The sequence below is a fragment of the Ambystoma mexicanum genome, chromosome 4q, assembly GCF_040938575.1.
Source record: "Ambystoma mexicanum isolate Mex_15411 chromosome 4q, UKY_AmexF1_1, whole genome shotgun sequence".
In the NCBI taxonomy this organism is placed as follows: Eukaryota; Metazoa; Chordata; class Amphibia; order Caudata; family Ambystomatidae; genus Ambystoma; species Ambystoma mexicanum.
The window spans coordinates 365,200,605-365,228,595 of record NC_090928.1 but is presented as its reverse complement, the minus strand read 5'-3'; the positions used below and the strand labels follow the sequence as shown (position 1 = coordinate 365,228,595).

General features: G+C 46.4%; 1 protein-coding gene across 2 annotated transcripts in view; it reads left to right on the top strand.

Moving 5' to 3' along the window:
• HEATR1 (HEAT repeat containing 1) overlaps nt 1–27,991 on the top strand; it is a 1,158,897-nt gene that overhangs the window by 401,774 nt on the left and 729,132 nt on the right. For both annotated transcript variants that reach the window (XM_069607931.1, XM_069607932.1), the window contains exon 17: nt 11,407–11,604. In XM_069607931.1, coding sequence (XP_069464032.1) covers nt 11,407–11,604 — 198 coding nt within the window. The remainder of the gene's footprint in view (nt 1–11,406; nt 11,605–27,991) is intronic.

The window sequence follows — 27,991 nt, the reverse complement described above, 5'->3', positions numbered from 1 at the left end:
AAAACCCATGTTTCTATAACACTGCCCTTCCGTGCAATCCCTTGCCATGCAGTGTCTTGCGTACCCGTGTGCACTCCTCTATCCAGACACTGACAACCACCCCATGTTCAAACATACGACTCCTTATTCATGACTCGGAGCACACGCTCTTGCCCTGCGATACGTTATGAGTACACCAGGGACCTTCTTGTTAACAACTACCCTGTCAACACAGGATCTTGCATTTACATATTTCGGTTCCCTACGCTAGCACTGTACAGCCGCGCCCCCTCACGACGCCTCGTGACGTCCCCCTCCGGCAGTCCAATCACATCGCACCAGGCCCTCTGACGCCAACCAATCCCGAGTGGTCCCAGCAACCTTAACAGGAAGTGCTAAACTCGGACTGGCAGTCGCAGCCAGTTCCGAACAGCTGCAGCCCGAACCGCCGATCCCGGCACCAGGTATGTCACCTTGCTGCTACGACCCCCCCTCCCCCCTGACCCCAATGCGAGCCCTCCATTCCACGGGCTTACGAAACCCGCAGCCCTCACAACAATGGACCGCCACAGACGCCATCAATCCGCCGCTGCGGGTGCACCTGCCCCTCCCTCTGGGTGGCCATTCACGGGCATCACCGCCCAATTAGTTTAGCAACATACTCTACGCACTCCACTGAAGTCTCCGAGCCACCCTCTCCACGGGCCTCCACAATCAACAACCCGGTACCCAAACCTCCCCCCCAGCAATGGACCTCAGCAGACCGCTACGGCCGGCCCTGTGAACGCACTGGCCACATTGCTCCAAGAAGCCTTTTTGGGTACCAACTTCGAACGAGACAACCAATCCCCTTGGCCATATGAACGGCCACTGGCTGTTTCTCCCCACCAGCCCACCCTCCACCGTGCCTAATTGCCGAGCCCCGGCGCCCAATGTCAGACCCCACCGGCCATCTGCCGCCCACTTTTCGCTTTCCCCCCAACACAAAGCCTAATTTCCAAGCCCTGGTGCCCAATATCATACACCACCGGCCACCTGCTGCCCACCTTTCCGCTCACACTAGTAACAAGCCACAACACCTTCAGCCCTGCAACCCAATGCAACCCACCAATGAATGGGCCATTTTTCCAAAACCCCACCGACCGAGTACTTTGGCCACCTCAAGCCAATTCATCATCCGTCAAGCACCACCCACCCCCTCTAACCTAGTTCTCCTGGGCTCTTACAGACGAGGCTCACAAGCCCTCACCTGGAACCCTAACCTGGGCCCCCAGTCGCCAGCTCAACCACGAGTCTGCTGCCTCATGACCTATGGTAAACCTCACTAACCTCACATGTCTGTTCTACCACCTACTTTTACATACCAACTGGCCCTAACTTCTACCTCTCCTTACTCTCTCCTCTTTTCCTCCCTTGGTACACTGTCTCTCCAATCGGATTCTATGCTTATGTTCTGATACAAATGCATGTTAACTATGAAACTAATGACAAATGTAATATTGAATGTAATTTCAAAACCACCACAAATCACATCACATCACATCACTGCTCCAAAAAATGGTTGGCTACTTCTGCCACTTATATAAATCATTTATATACAACATGTTGGATCTATCCTGAATATTGCTTACAAAATTAAAAACAACTGTAAATCGCATGCGATGTCACTGCGCCGGATTCACCCACTATCACACACCACATGATTCTCTTCACCAAATCACAGCCTTGATAAAGACTTCGGTTGCAACGAGTGTCGGCTACTTGTTTCACCAATTTTGGCACTAAATGCGTATTGCCTTGTTCTGTTAACAATAAACGCAACAAAATCACCAAAGCACATGACCCAAGGACTGGACCCTTACTAGACTATCACAAATGTCTTAAATTGGACTACCAAACCCAGCCAGCGCCCACAACTAACAAAGGTTTGTCACCCCACCAAGCATCAAATCAACCGGGAACCTAGGAGTTGGTCCCCAGACAAACCACGTGCCAGGCGGCAGGCGTAACCACTACTACCAACAGGAGGTGCGCAGAGGACCAAGTGTCCCGACACCAAAAACTCCTCATCCCCCTGAATTTCTTAACAGTATACTGGGTATAACTAGCTAGTAGACAGCGGATAGTTATGTACCAATGGGTACATTACTTACATTGAAATACATTGTGTCCTAAAAGCGTAATTGGTTCTTGCTTTCCCTGAATTACATAGTGCATTCTAAAATTGTTATTGAGTGTTCATACTTATCATTGAGTAGCTTTAGGCCCCTCCAGAAAGTACATGAATTGTTTTGCTAGCTCTGAACTGAGTTTTAAAAAGTAATCTTGCAAGGTGTATACTTGTAACAGGGTGCCACACCCCTGGAGTATCTCGCAACTCCTTCCTGACCACGGAAGCTAAATGTAGTTGATCCCTCCCTCCTTGGTTGGCACGGACTCCTGATTTGTACCAATAGGCAACCTTGAGACAGCCAATGGGGGGGGAAGAGGGTTAGGGAGAAGTTGTGGATAGGGAAGGGGATATTTAGAGTAAACGGAAAGAGGGTTGGGATTCGTGAAGTGGGTGGGTGCGGGGTTAAAAGGGGAAGAAATAAACACACACACCATGAAACCTAAGCAATTCTAATAACCTTCGGCTTGGGTTGATATGGCTCCTGACCTCTATCCTGCTATCAAACATCATCCTTTTTGATTAGGAAGATATCCTCATAAACCTGTACCTCAGACCATTCATTCGTTAGTAAGAGCGACTAACCTGAGCACGAGGTGTCCAGGAAACATCTGAACAAGCATTAGTACATAACATTCGACATAGAACACAACAAATCATGACATAAGTCGTAACATAGATTAACACTGCCCCCACCCTGTCCACCAGTGATTACTTCCAAGGTTTGTGTACATTGACTAGAACGAGGTCTGCATGCCCTTCCATGAGCAGACATGAGCAAGCAGCAACAGACAAAACCCTGCGTGCCCTGACAAACTCGAGTTGACACCCAGAACGCTCTTGGAAACGTCCTCCGCTTCCCACACAGCTTTTACTGATTAGAGTTGATGGTAACGGTAGAGTTCTTTACAGAGGTGGCACACCAGCACTGTGCCACGGTTTCCCCCTGCCTTGACAACCAAACCCTGTGTGCACTTAACTGAGGCCTCGGGTGGTGGGGGGGATGGCACCTCCCCGGGCAAAGAAGCCCCTCCGTTGAGCGGGCGAGAACGCAGTCTCCGAAAATGCTTGCTGTGCCTCTGTGAGGGAGAGGAAAGGAGCAGCGACTGAGCCCGGGTTCACCAGTTTGCTGTCCTGCTCTCCTCCGGCCTGTGCCTGCAAACGCCAAAATCACCAACAAGCAGCACGGGCCAGGCAGGAGTTTATATAGCACGAGACTGCGTGCACATGCGCGCACTCAAAACCACATGGGATCGTGGCAACTGTAGTTTACTGGGTCCCGTGGCCCGAAAATGGCCCTTCTGAGCTCTGCCAAGCCCCTTTTTCCTCACACAGGGTTGATTTGTCATGTGATTTCTATAACTTGAGTGTCACTGCATGACCTACAGGGTCTACTATCCTTGAAATACTGATTGTATTCAGAAAAGTATATATATATATATATATATATAATAAAAAAAACCTGGTTTTACTCCCCAAGAATCGCTGACTGCCATTCTGAATGTGTTGTAGGTTGGACTCACCTTGACTACTGAGTGTATTCTTAATGTTATACTTTGGCTTCTATCCCATAAGTATTGAATTGTTTTTTATAATTGTGTTTATATGATATGTTATAGTACTTATTTCCCCAATATTTATCTGGGCCTACTTGTATTTAAATAAAGACTTTTTTTTTTCTTTTTCAGTACGGAGTGTTTCAGTATTTCTTTGGACCTTGCGTATGCTACAATATCTTTGTACCAAGCTACAGCCCTCTCTCCCTCCTGTGATAAGCATGGCTGCTCTGTCCATGCTACCACATTCTCTTGGTGGTACAGCCTTATACTAAGAGTGGAGCTTATGTACTGCCTCAGATATGGTTTTTATGAAGTCTTGGTAGGACTTTACAAATACTGTCCTAACAGTGCCTACCTGTTTTGCCCTCTAATCGGATCCTGAGACACTCATAACTAGAGAGGGATGGACTTTTGAAGTGTTAGGCCTCTGTGAAAATAATTACAAGTATTTGCCTAAAAGTATTACAAAGTGTTTTACTTACTGTGACTAATGCATTTGTTTTTCTAAAGTTACTTATTGTCTGTTACAGTACTTACATTTTACCTTTACTTTAGTGCAGTGGTCTTCAAACTTTGTTGGCCTGGGCCCCGCTGAGCAAAATGCGGGCAGGCCGGGACCCCCGAGAAATGCCAAATGGACAGTAAGTCCAAATGGCTATGAACTACCACGTGCCGTCGCCGTACCCAGCACCTGCTCCCATCAGTCTCTGGACTCCCTCAAGTACCTAGCATTAGACAAGTCACTACCATTTCATTACCAAAAGTGTACCTTCACTGTAGGGCTAATGCAAATGTGTTTCCTGTGTCAGGCACACTTGTCTCACTCTTGCAATAACCGGCATAGTTCATTATTTTAGTGATGGTGCCCTGTCCTGAGTTAGTGCTTTCTATCACACCATACCCACAGCCATCATCACTATTATTTATTGCAGCAGTGGCATTTTGTTTCTCATTTGATGGTGCTTGTTTTAGTAATATTGCACTGGACACCTTGCAGTAGTTGTCATATATAAGTTGCATTTGTGTCAGTCCTACTGAGGATTACCTTTCCATATTGCAGTGGCTGTGTCCTGTGTGAGGTGTACTTGCGACATTCTTAATCTAAAGGACGCATTTCAATATTTTAATACAGGTGGTTTGTCCTGGTTGAGGTGTTTGTTTTAATCCCGCAGTGTGAGTCTTTTAGTATTGCAGTGCTGGTGTCCGTTCCCGTGTGGTGTAGGCTTGTTTTAATCCTTCAGTGATGGTCGCTATTCAGTATTTTATTGTTCATGTCATGTTCTGGCTGAAGTATCTGTGGGGCACTTTTACTTATGCCCTCCCCTGTATTGTGGCGCACTTGTTTTAGTCGTGCATCCATTGTCACATTTCAATTTTGCAATGCTGGTGACCTGTGTGAGGTGAATTGATTGTAGTCATGTACTTGGTGTCACCATCGAGCATTGCAGTGAAGATGTCCTGTCTGGTACAAGGCACACATGTTTCAGTCCCCCCAGTGGAGATGTCCTCGCTGGTGTGAGCTGAAATCATTGGTCTTCTGCAAAAGCCACCTGATGAATAGTGGTGTGCCTGAGCAGGTTTCCCCTTTGAAATCTCCGTTGGAGAACTTAAAGTTGCCCCTTATTGTGATAAACAGTGCTCCCTGATTTCCAATGGAAAAAGCCCCACTAAACCTATTGTGAACATATGACACCTAGAGAGCAAGTACCCTTTGCTATGAAATGAACAATCAACACCACATGTCTCCTTATAAACAACATTGTGAAGTGGCTGCTGGTGACATCAAGGTACAATATAAAACTCACAAATATTTGAACTGAAAGAATAATTTAATAAAGGTCTCTTTCCTTTACAATGCACTAACATGCAGTATTTACTTAACTAAGCTGGCATGTTTAAACGCATAGTGATAAAGCCCACAGTTTTGGTGTTTTTTGTGGAAAGGAAACAGGCCTTTGCATGCACTACCTTAACAATAGTATCTGTCCATAAAATAGTGACAGCTGGCGAAACGTGGGAGTACATAAGCATATGCATGGCAGTGGTTGTCAAACTATCTAATAGCTATAAAAGAGCCAACGGTGACTTTAGCAAAGCTTGCTTTGTTTGACATTTTTTGTGACATTTTATTTTATCAAGGCGGGATTTAACATTTTTTAAAGCTTTGAAGAAATGTCAGCCCGAGAATAAAAAATAAAGAGAACAGAAAAAACAAGGAGCCCTAAATATGTTTGATCAAGCATACGAAGGTGGGTATCCTGTAGAAAGACTTATCACGGATGCAAATCCCTTAGTTTCCTCAGCAATCGCCCTCTTTTTATATTGCTCCTAATTCATCTGCATTTTAAATATCACACTTAACTAATGTCATGGTTTAACAGAACATGCAATATCCGATGCCCAATAGTGTAGAAAGCTAAAATACTGTATGTTGTAGCCATTATACTATATGCTAAATATGGTCTTCAGCATGCAATGAATATTGTGTGTTATGGTGCCATTTGGCTGCATACGGCTATCATTGCACTACATTTCTTTCTGTCTGGAAATGTATTGTACTGATAGCTGTATGCAAGTAAATAGTACCATTGTTAGGGAGAATTCTCATAAATGTGCTAATTCCCTTCACCGAAGAGCCCCCTAGCAACTCTGCTGGATTTTGAGGACTTGTTTTTTTTTTTAACCTGGCGAGAGTGAGAGCCTTTTTTCCCACTCATGTATTTTGATGTGTGTTTTACTCTTGTGTTCTTTGATTATGGGGTTTTAGATAACTCCATAGGCATCATCTTTTCATGTGTGTCACACAGCACCCTCAGTGCAGTGACACAGGGAAGCTTTTTAGGCTGTCCCATGGTTTAAATACCTTCTCTGGGATACTGTTTCCCAGAGAATGTAAAGTTAAATTGACTTTACTAGTCTTTTTAAATTCCTAGACCCAGCACACACTATTTTACAATACAGTGCTGGAGGGGTTACCTAGTATCCCCTATGTCTAGAAACTCATGTTGCAGTCAAATGCTACCCTTTCCTATCAAAATGGCTGGTGGCAGTGGTTTTACAACAAACTACCCGGGTTTTTCCAGACTGCGAACACCGGTAGCTAAAAATCGCAGGAGCTATGTTTTTCAAGATGACATCTGAGCCCCCTTTGTTTAAACAGGTCCCGGTCTTCTTTTTTTACCATTTTCCTTTGGGAAAAGTCCTTCTAGAGTTTGTCTCTGCGCGCCAAACTAGGTTTGGTCCCTTTGTTCCTATGCCTTTAGCTGGCTTAAGGACTGAAGACCGCCTCTGGCGCCCGAGTGTCTGGGGTGGGCATGAAGTGAGGGAGGTGCCCGAAACTCCCTGTGCTTAGTCTCCTAGGAGCACTCTGGGGTGATTGGCTGGCTGGCTGACTGTCCAGCAAGAACAGCCACCCTGCTGGGTGAGTGGCAGCTAGGCTGGAATGAATGGGAGACAACTGTTTGAAAGGCGAGTCTCTTGGACTGAAAGGCAGAGTCGACCACTGGAACGAAAGAACCGAAGACGAGCTGGAACAGGACGGCTGCTAAAACTACTGGGCTGTTGGTTTGCCCGGTGGAGCCCTGCTACAGGTCTGAATCGCCAAGTTCATCTCGACAGAGATGTCCCTTCAAAGGCAACTTCTTCCTTTGAGTTGGTGGGACCAATCAACTCGTAAGCCACCTGAATACCATTCTCGGAGCTGGTTAGGATTAACCAGGGGGAAGGACACCAGCTTGTGTGCTTGAAGAACAGCAACTGGAATCAAAGATTTGCCAATTTGCCAGCTTTGTGACCAGCCCCCGTGCAGTGCAGGAGTCCCCCGACGCCCTACCTCCTGTCCCCATGACTGAGGCACAGGAACAGCGAGATCTGCAGGAACTGCCAGGAACAGAAGTCTTCAGCTGCATCTTTTTCTTCAATATAAGGTACTGTGAAAACCCGACCGAGAGAACTTACCTCTCACTGCGAAAGTGCGTACAACTTTGGCAAATTGCAGGCCTAGTCAGCTTGTGATCCGACATATGAACCTTTCCTCCGTGGCAAAGACTTTTCAGTTTTAAATAGCAGAACCGTTTTTACTTATACAAGACACTAGGCCATTGACTTTGGCCTACCTATTGCATTGAATCAACTCCTCTGGTGAACTAAACTATTTGTCCCGTTTTAGAGTAACTGTAATATTCGTTTTTATTAATTTATGGCTTTTTGCTCCTACTTCAATGCTATTTTGCTCCTACTTCAAGGGAGCTCAACTGCTTAGTAATCAGTATTGTAGTATAATTGTTGTGTGACGTTGGTTGCCTCATTTTGTGAATGCTTTATAAATGATTGTGTAATAAATTAATAAGTGTTTTACCAAGAAACCTTGAGTATAAGTGTCTATCTGAATACTTGTCATTGTAGACCTTTGTGTAACACCCTTACAAGCTCACATTCCCTCTTGAGAAAAGCCTGGCTGCTCTGTTCGCTACCAAAAACGGTGTGGTACAGACTTATACCAAAGGTTGTGTGTAGTGGTCCCAGAGGGTACTGCATACAAACTTTGCCTAACAACCATTACCCACAATATTCAATGCATGCGGAAGACCAGATTTGTTTTAGTCTAGAATCTAGACCCAAAAAATAAATTGCATTAAAAAAAAATCAAAAATTATTCAGTGTCTGTGTTGCCCTCTGTGTATGCTCCAAGTTCTTTTTACCACCTACAGCCTGTTCTCCTTCCTAAAATAAGCCTGGCTGCTCAGCCATTGCTACCAACAAAACGTGTGTGGTTCATGCCTATACTAAGAGTTGGAGCCCTGTTCCCCAAGTTTTAGTCTTCACAAGTCTTACAATTGTTGGACTTTTGTTAAACTCCCTAACATGTAGTCCTCTGTCCAAGATCTCCTGGTCATCGAACCTTTGCCTGGAAGTCCTCTGGTGGAGTAGCACATAGTTGCCAAGCCAAAGGTTGTTTCCCATGGAACTTGGCAACTTGTAAAGTCCTCTTCCCTATAACCGGGAGCTGACTATGAACTTTGTCTGTTACTTCCTTTGGACAAACTTTGTAAACAAAACTAAGCGTTCTTCAAGTATTCTTTTTTTTTTTTTTTTTTTTACTCTGCTTTCTTCATGTATGTATACGTTTTATCTACTGACTGTATTCGTTTCATATACTGACTGTATACGTTGTATCTACTTGCCAGTGTCTGAACTCACGTAGGCATACAGCTAAAGATGGCTGTTCGCTCCGAGAAGCATGTACAGAAAGGACAACAAAGGCAGTATAAGTCAGATCACAGGACTTCACAGCAGCCCGCCATTTTTCTCATGCTGGGGCGAGGGGGGAATTGCTACACTACGGTGCAGCCTCTGCATTTGGCCTGCACCTGACCGTAATTGGAATCCAGTTTTGCACAGGCCCCTTCTTGCTTCGTCACTTGAAACTTTGCTCGCATTCTCAAAGCGCTGCTGGGTTTTTGCTTATTTGCAGCTCCTAACAGGTGCACCACGAGGAAGAGACTAATGGAACCTGAAGTCAGACCCTGCTTCTCATGAAGGTTTGCTCACTCTGTCCTGGGACACACCAATGTCTAGCCCTTCGTAATTCTCCTGTGTGGTCTTCCTGTGCTGCTGGAATCAAATTCGAGTGGTCTTCACCCTGTCCTATATTGCAGCCTGACCCTGACCGAACTGTTGTTGGAAACCTCAAATCTGCAGCCTGTTAGCCTCTTACAGCAAAGCCTGCAATGAGCATTGCTGTCGCCATCCATCCATGTCCTATAGTGTCTGTGGTATTGAAAGTCCGAGTCCAGAAGTCGAGATACCTCGGTTCCCTTTAGGCGCCCCTATCCACTTTAACTTGCATTGGGTTCAAAGCTCTTCAGTTAAAAGGAGCCTAATCCCTGGGTCAGGAGTCCTTCCTCTCTCTGGTCATCTAGACCCCGGTATGGGTAGTATACCCCTTTATCGTGCGAGGACCATTGTGAACATTTGTACAGTGACTCTTACCTAGAAGTTGATTGAGGAGTGCACCTGCTTGCAATAAATTGAACTATCGCAAAGCTAGGGATGGACGTAGAAAGTGTTGGTCTTGTTGGTAAAATATGTCCTCCCTACCTAAAGCTTGTGAACCGATTCTTCATCTCTTCCCCCACACTGTGACCATTTTACAGTTTATATTGGCTATTAGCTGTGTTCTCATTTAAAGTGGTAGGTGACCCATTATTGGGTTACTAAACGGTAATGTATATAGATGTGAGGGTGACTTTGCTTGCTTACCAGCAGTGGTTTGATATTTCTGGTTGCATGCGTCTAATGACTCGTATTTTTGGATCTGTGGGGTTCTTTCCTCATCAGGCCCTGCCTCTGGGTGAAGCTCCAGTGCGCTCACAGCCAGGCACCTACCTTATAAAAGAATGCACCCTAAATGCCGGACAACCATCAGATCACCCTGACCTCACTGCACCCACAAATTACAAACCTACGCTTCAATCGCTCACGCATTCATTCTAAGATCTGAAAATGGGGAATGCGGACTTCAATTCGCAACTGGTGTTGGCCATTTTATATTATTTTGAGATGGTCGTGTTTTTATTTTAATTTTTAAGAACAAAATACATGGCTCTACTCTTTCACATTTGCACGTTCTGAAAAAACGGAAACCATTCAATATATTAAGACTTTTGAGCTGCATCCGTTTAATTCCTTACATATTTTAATCGAAATAATTACCAACATGTGACTGTCTCATATAAGGTAAGCAATAATAGTGTAGTTGAAAAAAGAATCTGGTATTATGCAGGGAAGAACTTTTGTAACCATTGGGCCAGTTTACTACCGCAAAGAAGGGCACAGAAAGAGGACTGGCGGGTGGAGGTGTGAGATGAAGCAACAGCCGAGTAGCCCACTGGTTGGTGATGTGTAGGAGTAGCATAAATGTACCATTTTAGTGATTCCTGTACTACTTGGTGCAAGTGTATGCAAGTGACTTCTGAAGGATAGTGAGGCTTGTGTGTGCGGATGCCTACATGTAGTATACGCTGTGTGAAGCTTTTGGCTTTGTGCTGCTTTAGAAGCAGGTTCCAGTTTCACCATTGGTGCATGACAGACTACAATTTATGGACAATGGAGCGTCTGAAATGGTGTACAGGATATACAAATTTTGTTGTATGTTATTGCAAATACACATCTTTGCATTGTGTAGGTGCGCACTGTGCAGTGGGTATTATCAAGATAGTGCATGCAGCAATTGTCTGGATGCCTCTGAAGTAGGGAGTATATGGAGTGTATGGTTAAAAAAGCATTGGCAATGCCAACAGATTGGGTTTTGTTTAGGCACGGGGAAGGCACCTGCCAGGCGCAGCCACAGTGGTATTAACTGGTCATTGATTGTAGCAGATGCAAAATGGTGCCAAAGTTTGATGGTAAGATTTTATTAAAGCGAGCGTAAAGAGTTCCCATAAGGAGGTGTTTTCAGCGGAGAGGGGGTTGAAGTGGGTAGGAATGGCCATAGGGATTGGCGTGGCCAAGGGTAGTTAGTCAATGGGTGGGCAAATAACCAAACCCCTACAAGCTGTGTGTCCATCCTCATATGCCATTTCTCCCTAACTGTTCTCTAATGCAATAGTTTCACTTCTAGGTTGCAAGCGACACCTGATAGTGCAAACTAAACATGTGGACGGGTCATCATTTCCATTGTATTCTGTCTTCTTGAAGGTGGAGGATTTGATACAGGTTGCTAATAGGGAAGAGCGAGGCATAAAGCAAAAAGTGGCATTTCAAGTCGTCTGCCAGGCGCTTGTGCAGGGCTGCAGTAGCGCGTTTTCCGAGGCCAGCCACTCCCAGGCCGTGCAGAGCATCTTCAGTCTACTGGCGAGGAAAGCCCAGACGCTGGAAGCCACCGGTTCCGCTCAGGTAAGGCATTTTCAGCTTTTTTTCCTTTGAGCTTGACATGGTTTGTCCAATATTTATATTGTAATGGTTCTGTCGAACCATTGGCGTTGCAAAGTGGCTTTTGATTACAACAGTTTTGCCAAAAACGTTAGAACAGTATCTAGCTCTCAACCTGCTCAATATCAAAGGCGGGTGAACTAAGGGTATACAGGTTTCCCTCGCCCTGAAAATGATCTCTCAGGCGGGTGACAGCCTCTAAATGCGGGTGAGTTGGAAGGCATGGGATCAGGTGCGGGGGGGGGGGGGGTGCGGACTGCGCAACGTCCTGTCTCCATAGATTGCACCAGAGGGTTTCCAGGCATAATATAGGATCAGCAGCAATACGAGGAATCGAGCAGAGACTGAGCGAGTTAAAGATGGTGCATCAGATTGCGAGATCAGAAAGTCCTGCTGTGGGTCTCATCACCCATGTTCAACTTCTCCCTAGATCTGCTCGTGTCTTGCTCACTGAACCGAGATCAGAAGTTAGTTGTGGCTGTGGTTTGGGCAGATTTGATCTAAATGTCGTCGTGTGTTTGTGTAGTTTTTATTTATAAGGCATTTCATGCACCCTTTGGGTCAGTCAAAGATCCGCAACTTGTTTCGAGAGTTTTCCTGTGTCTCTGTCAAGTGGTGTGTAAGATTTCAAAATAAATAACCCCATAGATTCATAGTGAATCCCCCTCCCCCAAGCATGCAGATCAATAAAACGGGCGCTTTATTACAATAACACCAAATGGAGTGTTTGCCTTTCAGTCCCCCCATCTTTATGTAAGCGTTTGACAGACTGCAGTTGCTCCGGATAGACTTCACTTGGTAGTTTCGCTCGGTGACCTTCCCCTCCGCTTGAATTATGGGCCTTGTAGTATATTCGTACAGGGCTTTCAACATTGAATGGTTTTAGAAACGGCGAGGCCACACTGCAGCCCCTTTCATCCCGTGGTGATTTCGTAAAGATAAATACCAAATCCGAACCGTTTCGCGCGCTTCGAGGTTTTATGTGATCTCCTCGCCCCTCCCCCCACGCCCACCATAGATGTTGCTGAATAATTTGTAACGGTCTGCATTTCTGTTGTGCGACTGAATGCCTGTCCACTATTCTACGCAGGATTGCCGAATGCCGGATGTATGTTCAGTGAGTCGTTCACGGAATGTGGGCGTGGTTTCGCCAGCGTATAACCTAGAGCAGAGATCTGCGTAGTACAAATTAAACATTTACTTAAGCCAGTCACATAATGTTAAAATAAACAGTTAATTCTTCTCCCGGGATGTGCCAGTGTGCTGTCTTTAGAAATGTTGCTGCATACAGAGCAATTTGAAACTGGCAAGAGTCCCTTTTACATCGCTGGGCCAATCTTATGTTATGTTACTTTGAATTTATGTAGCGCCTTATGTACCGTTGGTATGGTCTCAAGGCACTGGTAGGTTGAACGCCCTCGGGAACCGAAGTTCAAATCAGTAGAGAGAGTTAAAGGTGCGTGTGAGCACCGGATATATGTGCAGCTGGTGTGGCATTGTGCGATAGCTGCTTCTTAGCGGTAGGTGTGGCGGTTGAGAGATCAGGAGTATGTGTTCGTTCTAGCAGGTTATTATCCAGACCGATTCTGGCTGCGTTAGGCCTGAGGAGAACACCTAAGCTGGAGGGTGTGTAACCAGCAGTGTTTAGTTAGAGTGATGGGGAGTATGAGGCAGATGATGGTATGAGAACAGCTATACCGAATGGTGTCATAGTATCGCTGTGTTCTAGTTGAGTGGTGGTGTAAAGAAGAGAGTAAGCGTGGAGATGTGATATGGTGGTTTACATTAGGTGTTTGAGATCGGGCCCAGTCGGATAGTTCCATGTACTCCATTCGTTCTCGTTTCTCCTGGGTCATCTGTTCCACCCAGTTTATTTGTTCCACTCACATACTACACTTGTTCCAAACCCATACTTCCACACTTCCTTTGTTCTAATTACATTTTTCAATAAATCGATCCATTTCACCCGCTCCATCTTCATACTTCAATCATTCTATTCAATATATTTGACCCATTTTGTCCACACACTTCACCCGTTCCTTCCTCATACTTTACCCGTCTCATCTATATACATCGCCCGTACTTCCGGATCCATCCTCCGTTTCTGCCACCCACTTCCCGTTTCCTCCCTTACTATATCCATTCCTTCCAACCACTTCATCCGTTCATCCACATAAATCACCCGTTTGCTCCACACTCGACAACTATTGCACGCTCTCCACGCGCACCGCACTCAGCATCCGCTCCTCGCTCCGTCCTCTACACCCGCTCCGTCCTCTACACCCACACCATACTCGACATCCGCTCAACACCCTACAATGGCTGAACACCACCGCACACTACATCCGCTCAACACCCTACATCTGTTCGAGACCATTACGCCCTGCATCCTTTCAACACCCTAAATCTATTCGACCGCATACATCCGCTCCACTCTATTAACCACTTACACAACGTACCTTCGCACCACAACCTACATCTGCACTACGCTCTTATCTGTTCCACGCTCTCATCCGCTCCATGCCATCATTCATTTTGCGCACTCATCTGCTCCGCACACTCATCCGCTCCATGCACTCATCCGCTCCATGCACTCATCCGCTCCACGCACTCATCCGCTCTAGGCACTCTTCTGCTCAACACCCTACGTCTGTTCGAGACCATCACGCTCTACATCTTTTCAACACCCTAAATCTATTCGACAGCATACATCCACTCCACTCTATTAACCACTGTTAAGTAGTCAGCTGGAGACAAACGAGGTTTTTCTTTCAAAGTTGTTTATTTTCACAACTAACACTTCACAGGTTATTAAATTCAGCCAACTGATGACGGTTCCTTTCACCTCGCAGGCACTGGCGCTGCGACTTGCTTTACTCGCACATTCAGCGGTTATGCTTTTATAAGTCCCAAAGAGTCTCTTGCATCACCCCGGCGTGTAAGGGCTTTCACCCCTCAACCTGCTCGCCGGCCGTGTAAACGAAATGAAAAAAAATAGCAATTGTCCACAATTCACACCTCGTAATACTTTTTCTCCGGTTGCCGCTTTTCTTCACTGGAATGCTGTCTTGAGCCTCGGACAAGGTACAGCGTCACTCTGTGGGTTTTCCGCTTCTTCCTAGTAAGCCCACTTGTATTCTCTGTTGGTCTCACTCCAATCGGGTGCGGCGCCCATCGCCACGTGCTGTTCCTGCAAGAGAAGACCCCATCTGAGTCTCTTGGAGTTGCATTTAACCCTTGCCCCGCTCCTCCCCTGTAATCAGCCCCTGGTGTTCCCAGCAACAGTTTTGTCACACCTGACCCTGATTCCCCACCTCCTCCCTGCTCTGCCCGCTGTGGGTTAACCCTGTACTTCGTGTCTGTTCGGTTGGGTCTGACACGATAAGGAAACCCGGTTTTCCCCTTTCCTGATTTTCCTTTCTTTTCCCATCGGTGGGCCCCCTCCCTGATGCGGTATTCCGTGGGGCATTCTGGGATCTGTAGTCTTTTTTTTCCTGTTTTCCTTTCCCTTAAAGGCCAGCATTGGCACCCAGCTGGCCCCTTCCGCAACCCCCTCCTTTATCCCGGGGTCCAGGGCGGCTGCCACTGCTTCCACATCACAACCACTCAGACAACGTACCTTCGCACCACAACATACATCTGCACTACGCTCTTATCTGTTTCACACTCTCATCCACTCCATGCCCTCATTCATTTTGCGCACTCATCTGCTCCACGCCAGTCATCCGCTCCGCGCCACTCATCCGCTCCGCTCCTCGCCACTCATCCGCTCCGCTCCTCGCCACTCATCCGCTCCGCTCCTCGCCACTCATCCGCTCCGCGCCACTCTTCCGCTCCGCGCCACTCTTCCGCTCCGCGCCACTCTTCCGCTCCGCGCCACTCTTCCGCTCCGCGCCACTCTTCCGCTCCGCGCCACTCTTCCGCTCCGCGCCACTCTTCCGCTCCGCTCCGCGCCACTCTTCCGCTCCGCTCCGCGCCACTCTTCCGCTCCGCGCCACTCATCCGCTCCGCTCCGCGCCACTCATCCGCTCCGCTCCACGCCACTCATCCGCTCCGCTCCACGCCACTCATCCGCTCCGCTCCACGCCACTCATCCGCTCTAGGAACTCTTCCGCTCTACGCACCTATCCGCTCCATCCATGCTTCTGCTTTACGCACTCGCCCGCTCTAGGCACTCGCCCCCTCTAGGCACTCGCCCCCTCTAGGCACTCGCCCCCTCTAGGCACTCGCCCCCTCTAGGCACTCGCCCCCTCTAGGCACTCGCCCCCTCTAGGCACTCGCCCCCTCTAGGCACTCGCCCCCTCTAGGCACTCGCCCCCTCTAGGCACTCAACACGCTTCATCCAGTCTACCGACTTTATCCGCTCCACTCACTTTGTTCATTTATCCTGCATAATCGGTTTAGCCTGTGTCGCTTGTCGTACGCACTCGTCAAATCGTATATTCTGTATTTTCCATTTATGCCATGCACTCATACATTCCATGCCATCTGTCTGTGTACTCATCAGTCTCCTGTATTCATCTTTTATCCTCTTCTCTTTATTAATTTCGTCCATTTTGTTCCTTTTTCTCCATTGCAATCATTACATCCATTTCATTAATTTACACCGCATTACTGTTTTCGGACGATTTATTCTTTTTATCCACTTCACTGCTTTGATCTACTTTATTCATTCTATTCGGTTTGTCCTTTTAGTTTACATTAGCGGTTATTTTGTCGATTTCTTGCTTGGATCTTGATGTTTTATTGTTATTTGTCTTTTTATTATTAAGATCTAGCAGTTTTATTTAGATGCTTTCATTGAGATGCTGTTATTCAGATTGAGTTGGTTTGAGTACGGGGTCGGTTTGTAGGGGGAAGAGCCAAGTTTTCAGTAATTTGCGAAAAGACATGAGGTCTTCAGTGAGGCGGATGTGGGGTGCGAGTGTGTTCCACAGCGTGGGGGCCAAGGCTGAGAATGATGATCTGCCTAACCTGACTGAGTTTGTTTTAGGTATGACTAGGAGGCCGGCTGAGCTTAATCTTAGAGTATGTGGAGGGTGATAGGGTTTTAGTTTGCCTTGAATATATAGAGGTCCAGTTTTATGCAGTGCTCAGTGAGAAATGCATATGGTTTTGAAGGTCAACCTTCGGGCAACCGGAAGCCAGTGCAGAGTTTTGAGTGCTGGGGAGATGTGGTCTCTCGGGCTGAGCGCTAGTAGCAGTTTGGCTGCAGCGTTTTGTGTACTTTGTAGTTTATTCAGTTGGTATGCGTGGACTCCGAGGTAGAGGTGGTTAGCGTGGTCCAGTCTTGATATAACAATTGATTGGACCGCAGAGAATATGTTGGGAAATGAGAGGTATGGAAAGATTCGCTTAAGAGTTTTAAGGTGGTAGTGGCAGGACTTTGAGACGTTGTTGACTTGGCGCGAGAGTGTTAAGTCAGAGTGTAGAGTGCATCCAACGTTTTTTACTGTATTAGAGGGAGTCGGTGAGCTGCCCATGGTAGATGGCCAGGGTAGTGGGTGGGGAAGAAATTCGAAGTTGCCACATACCATGATTTCGGTTTTGGAGGGGTTTAGCAAGAGGTGGAATGTGGTCATCCAGAGCTCTATGTCGAGGAGGCAGGCAGCGAGGTTAGGTCGGCAGTTGGGCTTTGAGTTCAGGATTTTTAGAATTAGTTGAGTGTCAATAGCGTAGTTGTAACACAGGATGTTGTGTGAACGAATTATTCGTGGCAGGGTGGCCATGTAAAGATTGAATAGGAGGGCTGATAAGCATGCACCTTGTGGGACTCCCGTGTCGACTGGTCGGGCTTGGGAGGAATAGGCAGAGAGTAGCGTTATTTGGTACCTATCTTTGAGGAACAAAGCTATCCATTTGAGAGCGGTTCCACTAATTCCTAGGGAGTAGAGGCGGTCAAGGAGGATTGATTGCGTCAAAGGTGGCGGATAGGTCAAGAAGGATTAACGCGGCAGATACCGCAGAGTCTGCTGTGTTTTTAAGGTCATCCCAGATTGAGGTCAGAGTGGTTTCAGTTCCGTGTCGGGCTCTGAAACCTGATTGGGCGGGGTCTAGGAGATTGTTGGCTTCGACAAAGGCATTTAGTTGGGAGTAGGTGGTTCAGTCGATGAGTTTGGCAAGGAACCTGATGTTTGAGATGGGGCGATAGTTTTTGGGCTCAAGAGGTTCGAGGGAAGGTTTTTTTATTAGGTTTGACATGAACCGTTTTGAATGCGTCCGGAAAAATTCCCGAGGAAAGGGAGTCATTTATGATGGATCTTGCGTGTTCTCCTGCGCAGGTAGAAGCAAACATTTCTTTGAGGGTTGTGGCCGGGCAAGGGTCTAGCGGAGAGCCGGCTGGTTTGCGGGCAGAGTGAAGATTGAGAAATTGGTCAGGGGATATTGGACTAAAGGAGTCGAACGTTGGTTGGGTATTGGTCGGAGGCGGTGGGTTTGCCGGTATGGGGGGTGGATTGCCTGGTGGGTGTAAGAGAGCTAGTTTGTTGGTTAGAGCGTTTGTTCTTTAGAGTGCTGTGGTGTAAAAGTGGAGAGAGAGTGAGTCGCACAGTGATTGTGAGGGGGTCGAGACGGTGGTAGTGCATGATGGTTTGGTGAATTCTGTGATGATTTTGTGAAGTTCTTTGCTGGGGTTTTTACAGTTTAGGATTCGGGCGTTGTAATGGGCTTTTTTTGCTTTCCGGATTTCGGCCTTGTACTGATGAAGGTGCTGGGCCAAGGTGGATCTGCTCAGGGGGGTTTTGTTTTTCCGCCTTTTGCGTTTAGGTATTTATACAGTTGTTTAGTGGTCTTCAATTCAGGTGTGAACCATCTAGGGAACAGGCCGCGGCGGGCTGATGGTTTGCACGAGGGTGTGAGCCGCATTAGTGAGGTGTTGAGCCATGAGTCAAAGGCATCGGGGGGTTAGTTGATTGTTGGGTTGGCAGGTAGGTGGAGGAGACTGGAGGAGTGTGTCGGCTAGGTCAGGAAGGATTATTAGTTTTTTCCAGAATTTGCGTAGATTCAGCGGTTCAGGTTTGGGTACAGGAAGCAGGTTAGGTGAGTGAATGGCGAAAGAAACAATGAAGTGATCGGACCAGATGATAGGGGTGGGGGGAGTGGGGTTAGATGTATCAGGTTGTGGGAGCTGAAGATGGCATCAAGAGTGTGTCCTTTATAGCGAGTCGGGCCGTTTATGTGGGGTTGGAAGTTAATCGCGTCTAGGCCGTCAACCAGAGAGTGTGTCATAGGGTTGGTGGGGATGTCCAGCCATATGTTGAAATCTCCTAGAAGGGTGAGGTTGGGAATGGTTTAGTTGAAGGGTGGCAATAGAGTCGCAGAGGTTGTTTGCGAATTGTCTGTCGTAGCCAGGGGGGTCTGTAGATTATTAGGAAGCTGTGTGAGAACGAAGGGGAAAGGGATAGTTTAACAAGGAGTGATTCGCAGGAAGCAATGGAAGGTTGGTTGTTGATGATTGAGGCGTGGAAGACGAATGCTATGCCTTCTCCTCTAGAGGGACGGTTCAGTGGGATGAAGGAGTAGTCGTGGGGGGTCGGGGGGCAGGCTTCATTGGCGATAGGCGCAAAGTCGTCAGAGAACCAGGTTTCAGTGGTGAAGATCAGGTCTGGTTTGTCAGAGGCGAGGTCAAAGATGCTGTGTCTGTTTTTTGCTACGGATCGGGCATTAAATAGGATGCAATTCAGTGAGACTGGGTGAGGTTGGTGTCGGAGCTGCAGCAGTGGGGGTTGGGGGGAGAGGGTGGAAACTGGAGAGCGAGAGGGGTGGGGTAGTTTGATCGATGGAAAAAGTGGGCGAGCAGAAAAATTGGCAGGTTTCAGGTGGAGAGTGGATGGACGCGTGTGTTAGGGTGATTGGGGTTGGCACGGGGGATTTGAAGGTGGGGTGTGGGGATTAGGGGTTTCAGTTGCGGTCGGTGAGAAATTGAGGGAGAGGGGTTTCAAGCAGGGTGAGGCGTGGGGCGTGGGGGGAGGGAGGTGATTGGGGGGATGAGGTGGTGGTTCGAGACAGGGGAGGCGATGAGTGCTGAGAGATTGAGGGGGACCAGGTACGTTTCCTCTTTAGTGTCTTTGTTGCGATTGGTATGTGTGAGAGGTTGGGGGGGTCAGAGGAGGAGAGGGATGAGGCTTCTGTTCTTGCTAGGGCTAGTCGTGCAGTTTTTAGGGCAGGGAAGGGGTGTGGTCGGGGGGGATGATAGTGGGGGTTGCATGATTGCTGGGCAGGGTGTGCCTGGTATGCTAGTGAGAGGAGCGAGTATGATCATAGTAGGCTGATCGGTGGGGGTGCGCGGGGGAGCAGTGGATTTAGGGTGGTTGGCTCGCCATCATGCCCCTCTGGCTTGGTATTTGAAAAGGGGATGGGTAGTGGATGTGTTGGAGGGTGTGATGATTTGGGGAGGGGGAACGGGAGGCGGGGGTGGCCGGAGGACAGAGGCAGTGCCCGGGGGTTGTTTCCAGCAGACCTTGGTGGATTGGGTGCACTCATGGTTAGTAGCTGTGACATAGATAGGTTCGAAGATATTGTTCACACCATCCCCGTATAGCTATAACACCGGATGTTAATTGTTGACTCTTTCTGTGATTAACAGTACCACGACAGTACCTGCTATTAGGTACAGTTTCAGATGCAAATTATACTTTACATTTGGACTTTATAAGTTCAGCTTTATCACTGGGTGAGATTATGGTTTTTGGGTTCAACTAAGCAGGGTGATATCATTCACTTATTCTAGGTTTTAAATGTACTAATTGTAAACTAGTCTGCAGATATGCCTTTAGGCGGTTTTGAAGTGTAGCTTGACCTTAGGATATGGTGTTCGGCGGCCTATCTAGTTGCAATTACAGCACAGTTACGCTGTTGGGTAGACTTTCTTCTAGCAAGCTGGCATATAGGTATGCTATTAGGGAGACATTCGACTGTAACAATGCCACAGATATGCTTTTAGGTGGACTTTTAAGTGCAATTTAGGAGGACTTTCTAATTGCAGTGATGATACAGATGCGCTATAGGGTAGTCTTTCTAGATGCAACTTTAAGATGCAATTATGACACAGGTATGCTATAGGGCAGAGTTTCTGATTGAAATTATGACATAGATAAGCTATAGGGCAGGTTTTCTAAATGCATTTGTGCTATAGGGCAAACTTTCTAGACTTTGATACAGTGACGTTATTAGGGACACTGTCTAAATTCCGCTATGCCAAAGTGGTGATATGTCCATTTCTAAATTCAACTTTGCACAGAGGGGATATTGGGCACACTTGTAAAATTTAATCAGGGCACGCTATTAGGCACACTTTTTTAAATTCAGGCAAGGCGCGCTATTAGGCACACTTCTAGATTCAAGTGTTGTACAGAGAGGATATTAGGGACGCTTCTGAATTCAGCTAATAACTCTACGCTAATAGGCACACTTTTTGCACGGCGAGGGATATTAGGCACACAGAGAGTATATTAGGCACACTTCTAAGTTCGACTTTGCACAGAAAGGATATTAGGCACACTTCTGCATTCGACCAGGGCACGTTATTAGGCACACTTCTAAATTCGAGGAAGGCACACCTCTAAATTCAGCTTTGCACAGAGGATAATAGGTACACTTCTAAATTGAAGTCAACACAGCAAATGATATTAGGGACACTTCTAATTCAACTTTGCACAGAGATATCAGGCACACTTCTAAATTCAACTTTGTATAGAGTTGATATTAGGCACACTTCTGAATGCAACTCTACACAGAGAGTTTTGCACGGAGAGAGGGTTTTAGGCACACTTTTAAATTCAACCAGGGCACGCTTATTAGGCACACTTCTAAATTCAACCAGGGCACGCTTATTAGGCACACTTCAAAATTCAATTTCGCTTAGAGAGGATATTAGGGACGTTTCTAAATGCAAGCAAAGCACGCTATTAGGCACATTTCAAAATTCAACTTTGCTTGGAGAGGATATTGGGGACGCTTCTACGTTCAACCAGAGCACGTTATAAGGCACAATTCAAAATTCCATTTTGCTTAGAGAGGGTATGAGGCACACTTCTCAATTCAACTAGGGCTTGCTATTAGGCACATTTCAAACTTTTTCTAAATGCAATTATGACAGATATGCTATAGGACAGAGTTTCTAAATGCAATTATGCCACCAATGTGCTATAGGGAACACTTTGTAAATGCAATTATGCCATAGCTATGCTATAGGACAGACTTTTTAAATGCAATTATGCTATATGAAACACTTTGTAAATGCAATTATGCCACAGATATGCTATAGGACAGAGTTTCTAAATGCAATTATGCCACAGATATGCTATAGGACAGAGTTTCTAAATGCAATTATGCCACAGATATGCTATAGGACCGAGTTTCTAAATGCAATTATGCCACAGATATGCAATAGGACAGACTTTCTTTTTGATTTTTTTTTTAACCACTTTATTTCAATTTTGAAAAATCGTACAGAAAAAGAAAAACAAACAAAATTCAAGTTCAACACCAGTACATCGTATATATCGTATAGCAGTTACAAAAGTCAATTTACAATGTAAAAAACACAGGAAACAAAAGTTAGAACCTGAAAACAAAAGTACAGTGCCAAATCAATTATTACTCCACACTGTACCCATCATAGCCCGACTTATATAAGTTTCTGTCCTAAATGTTGTGTGTTAACTGGACATTCCTCAGAGCCAATCATATATCTTGTGCTCTGAAATGTCGATCTTTTTCCACTCAAAAATTCTATTCTTTATTTTCAAACATGGTACTCCAAAATCTGAAAGCTGGCGTCCCAAGAGAATAATTTTCTTAGGCCAAATAAGGTTATTGAATTTTTTTAAAATAATGGGTTAAAATGTTGCATTGTAGAGCATACTTTTAACAAAAAAAATTGTTAAATAGCCAAACAGTTTGCAATTGGTACTGGGGGGCCCAGAGGGCAGGCATGACTTTTTTTACTGGACATCTATGATAGATGTCCAGTAAAAAGATACCATCCCTGTCCCCTGGGCCCCACTGGGCCTAACGCAATCAGCATGATTATGTGTGTATGCAAGGTGCTGCACATTCATACAGCAATCACTCTATCATTCACACAAGCATCCATCACATACACGCACTCATAACATAAGCATACACGCATCCATACACATGTTTAAATAAAAACAATTAACATAAATGTACCTTCTGCATTGGCCTGCGTGTGGGTGTGTGGGTGCTGAAACGCCCTGCTCCAGGCTGCTCTGTCCATATGTGCGAGGAGGCGCAGGAGCTCCCCCTCGGACATACAGACATGCAGTGCCCCAGCCAGCATTTCCAATGAGCCATGCAATGCTGGCGAAGCAAAACGCCTCAGCACTTGCATGGCTCAGTGAGCATGTGCGGCTGGGGAACTAAACTGAACTGTCAACCGGAAACCGTGTTTCCCTTTGACAATTCAGCCAGCCCAGGAGCACTCCATCGGCTGGAAAAAGCAGCTGAGGGAGTGCTCACTGTTTCACTGGGCTGGCTCCTTAGCTCCTCCATAATGGGTGAGGGGCCACTGGGTGGGCGCCCCCTCGTCATTATGGATGAGCTGCCACGCTCGGACTGGCCTATAGGGCAATGCCTGTACCAAAAATTATGAAATGCTAGTGTGGGCCAGTCAAAATGAGCCACCATTTTGGCCAATGTGGACCAATTTGAGTTACTTAACTATGCAGTTAGTAATTTTGACCATTGTTGCTGAATATATCACAATTTACTTACATTTTAACACAAAGCACCCCGTTGGGTACTATTGAAACAGTGGGCTTCATTACAACCCTTTCGGTAGCTGCTGCTGCCGGAGTTGCATCCGGGTCCGGCACCCGCGAATGGGAAATTACCGGGTCATGCCGACTTAGTCGGACCTGATAATTGCCCTTTCGCAGGGCCGGTACCGGTAGATCCCCGTTCCCATTTGAGCCCCATAGGCCTCAATGGGAATGGGGAGCTCGGATGCAACGGTGCCGGTGCATCAGACGAGCTGTGCTTGTGGGTGCCGCACGGCCTGCCAGGTCAGATCTGGCAGGCTGTCAGGCACCCGCGAGCACAACTCTTACTATGGCGGTACAGTAGCAGTGGTGCCGGTAGTTTACCATAATTGCATTTAGAAAGTCTTTCCTATAGCAAATTTTTTTATTTTTATATTTCATGCTGAGCTCTCAGGGCCCCCCAGGGATGCACCCGCGACCCCTGGGAGGTTGCCGCTGGTCTAACGGAAGTCATAACCCACTTTTTTTGTTGTTGTTGCATTTTGACGTTTAGCCCCTGATCACAACCGCTCCTTGGTGTTGGGTTTCACATAACCTGGCTCCTGAAACCTTGCTGCCATCTCCAGGACATTTTATGGCATAACCCTTAGTTATAGTGAATAGGTTAACCGAGCTTAGCTAAAACCAAATCAAGGAAGCAGAGGAGAGAAGTCAAGGCTGTTCTCAGGAGAGTGTGGGTGGGTCAAGGGTCCTCAATGAGTCCACACAGTGAAGCACACAATAATTCAATGTATACAGTAATGTATACAAATATTTATTCTAGGCCTTAAACACTAAAATAACTAAACAGACAGGTTATAATATCACACAACACTCAATAATATACATACGTTAAAATGCATTCAATGACTTAAATTAGCAAAGGACGTAAGTAATGCAATAAAGATGGAACCATGTCACAAGCGATACTCCCCAACTTCAGCAGTTCAATCCCTAAGAAGAATGGGGCCTTGTGCTGAAAGCTAACAGGAGCCACAATGCTTCTCCCCAGAATGTCTCCGTAGCAGGTAAATTAGTTGTGTTGGTGATTGTTCAAAAGAAGAGATGCAACAAAGTAAGTAAAGTAAGTGTTCTTGTCTACAAAAGGCAGTGGAATGGAAGGGTACAGAGACTTGTTCTCAATATTATCCTATGAAGCACAGAGGGAGACAAATGATTTGCATTTACTTAAACCCATGAATTTGCCTAGATTACTTAATAGGTCAACTGGGGGGGGGGGGGGTAACTGGAGGTTGGATTTCCCACGGTTGGTTACTGTAAGAGATGCCCAAGAGCTGCGGCTGTAAAGTTTCTTCTGTTTGGGTCCAGGACCAAAGCGCAACCCTTGGCGATGGAGAAATGCAAGATTCACAGCCCTCTTCAGGACACTTCATAAGATGAGGTAAGGCGAGTTCCAGCAATGGCCTCCGTGCACAGATGATGATAGGCATCCTGCCAGTTGCGGTTGCAGAAGTACTTCAGGACAGGCTCCCTTGGGACTGGGAGGCTGAAATTCGGCAGGAATGCGACTTATCTAATAGCTGGCGACCCCCAAAGTTCTGGGTGCAAAAGCGGAACTGTGACGGTTCCCTGCGAGGTAGCCCACTGGAGAGCTGGTCAGTCCACTGGGTGGTCCAGGGACACTGACGAAGTCTCAGGATGGCTAGATTCTCGAACATGTCGAGACTGGTTTGTCCCACTAGTTCAGGGGTTGAAGCACCAAACAAGGCCTTTACAGATCCGGTGGCCCAACAGGGTTTCACCAGCCCAGACGCAGGAAGGGATGCCGGCCTTCTTCAAAGGTGGTCTTTCTTCAGATCTTCAGTCAGCTGCTCGGTTATGAATTTTTTACACTGCGCCTTTGGGCACTTGTTAGGGAGAACTTTCAGTTTCTGTGCTAATTCCCTTTAACCAGAGACCCCCTACCACTGGACTTTTTTGATTTTAATCTCTTGAGTGAGTGGAACATTTTTACCCCTCACTCATTCTTTTCCTCTGACTGGGATTTTTATTTCTACTGCTTTATGGAGTCTGGTAAACTCCATATGTTTAATACAGGCATCTGTTTTTTGCTTGGTGACAACCAGAACCCTCTGTGCAGTGTCACTGAGCATTCACTTGGACTTCTCTTTATGTTTAAATATATTTTCTTGTGAGAAGCACAGTTCCTAAGAATAGTAAGATAACTTCTATCTTACTTACCTTTTTCTTTTTGTGGGTCCAACACACACCATCCTATGTGGTTTGCTGGAGGCTACATTGTAACTCCTTCTCCCACACCTCATGTAACCTTTTGTTACACTGACTACCTTAAATGGCTGGCGGCAGTGGTTACTTCTTACTACCTTTTGTGCAGGTTACTAGCAGGCTGATTTTTCTCAGCTGCAGTACAACACCCATGGGTGACCATTTCCTTAAAATGGCCCAGTATTATTCTTCCACCGTTTCTCGTTTGTCAGTTCCTTCCGGGCTTTTCTTCTATCGTTGGAGCAGATTTGAGGCCCTTGTGAGTTTTGCCTTTGGCGGGCTTCAGCCCTGAAACCCGCCCCGGCTCCAGTGTGTCTGGGAAGTGAGGGATGTCGACTGCCTACCTCAAACTAAACCCATCCAAGATTGAATTTGTCCTTATCCGTCTGCCCTCTAAAAAAACAACTTGCCCAACAGTGGCTCAATGATATGCACCTAGAAGGATTTGATCCACAACGCAGACTCAGCAAAATCCTTCGGCTTCACCACCATTGACAGCAGCCTGTCATTCCAGAAACACATAGCCAAGAAGGCCCAAATAGCCTGGCTCAGAATAACTACCCTTAAAAGAAAAATCAAACCATTCATCCCGCCGCAGGACTTGCGGACCGTAATGCAGGCCCTTGTGGTCTCGCACATTGATGAGGGAAATGCTCTCCTGACAGGGCTCGCATCTGCTCACTTGGCTCCCTTAAAAGCAGTCCACCATGCAGCAGCACATCTTATTACAGGAGCACAGAAATGTAACCAAATTACCCCCATACTGCGCAAACTACATTGGCTTCCACTCCAAGCCAGGATACTGTTGAAGACTGCATGTTTCATCTACAAAGCAGTCACAAGTAGCACACCAGCTTACCTGGCGGCTAATCTTCACGCATCTGGTGGCACACGCTACTTGTGCAGCAAATCGACCAACCAGATTGAATCAGAACTCATCTGCAAAGAGAGGACCCGCAAACAATCCTTCTCTTGTCATGCACCCACCCTCTGGAACTCGATCCCAATGTCTGCTCGGAATGCCCCACAATTCTCCAATCTCGCAAATCTCCCAAAAACATGGCTCATACAACAACAGCTGACCAAGGACTAATTCCAATGGACGCACATATCGATGCACAAACTTCACAGTACTTCACTACTGTTAAAAGATGGCAGCCCAAATGCTGGCTAGCCACACACTGTACAGCGCTCGGCTACGTTCAAGCTAGGTCAGCACTTTAAACAATAAAAAAAAAGAAAAAAACATGGCTTCTTGGCTACCCAGCTGATATGAAAAAATTGTTTGTTCACGGAGTCGTCGTCTTATGCAGAATCCGACTTGAAGCAAGTCCAAGCCCACCAACGATAAGGATCTGCACCATGCAAACAGCCAGTAGTTGTCCAGTGAGGGACAACTATTGGTTTCAATCATGCCCCACACCTAGACTCTCTCGCACCACAGATGTGGAGCAGGGCCATACAGTCCCACCCACTTCCTGGGCCACACTTGCACACAGGCATCACTAGCCCACAAAGTTGCAGCTTTCCCGGGCAAGTGCATGACCTTATATGGGATTTCCATACTTGGCAAGGCAGGAATAAGGCTAAACTACAATGTGGCCAAAGAACAAGCGAAAGTCTTGTGACCTGGCCATTGTAGAGCACTAGCCACGTTTAGTAGCCATACGCTGTAAATACGAATGTGCACATTACAAATTACACAAAAATTGTAACAATATAATTGCTGCCACCAGCTTGTCCTCGGGCACATATAAAAGTAACCAAAATCCCAACAGTAACATTTTAGGGTGATACAAAAGAATCCCCATTGGATTACATTGTAAGATGCTGTGTGCAATGTTAAAACGTTTTTCAAACGTGTAAAAGTTAAAAGGGAAACAGTTTCCTAGTACTGATAGTCTGAAGGACTGATCACTTTCCCCATAACAATGAGCAAAAGGCAATGGAAGTGAAGCTGAAGGCTTTACTCCCCTCAAAGTCAGAAAAGGTTAAAAAAACAAAGCAAAAAGATTGTGGGGGTCTATCGAAGCTATAGAAGCTATGGAGGGAACGTTGCCAAAAGAGAAAGGGACATTTAGATAGTAGGGGTTACTGACCTCTAGTAAACGCCTTTGGAGTTAGGGAAGCCTGGGCTAGGAGGGAAAAGGCAATGGGAGAAGAGAGAGGGATGGCCCTTAGTGAGACCCTATACAAAGATTCAAATAATTAAAACCCTGGAACCGTCTTCGAGAGTTGGTGTGTTCTTAAGGCCATCTGTGACATCCACATGTACAATATACTAAATACCTTTTTAGAGCAATGTTTCTAACATTTAGGGACACTTTACTGTTTTGTATTTA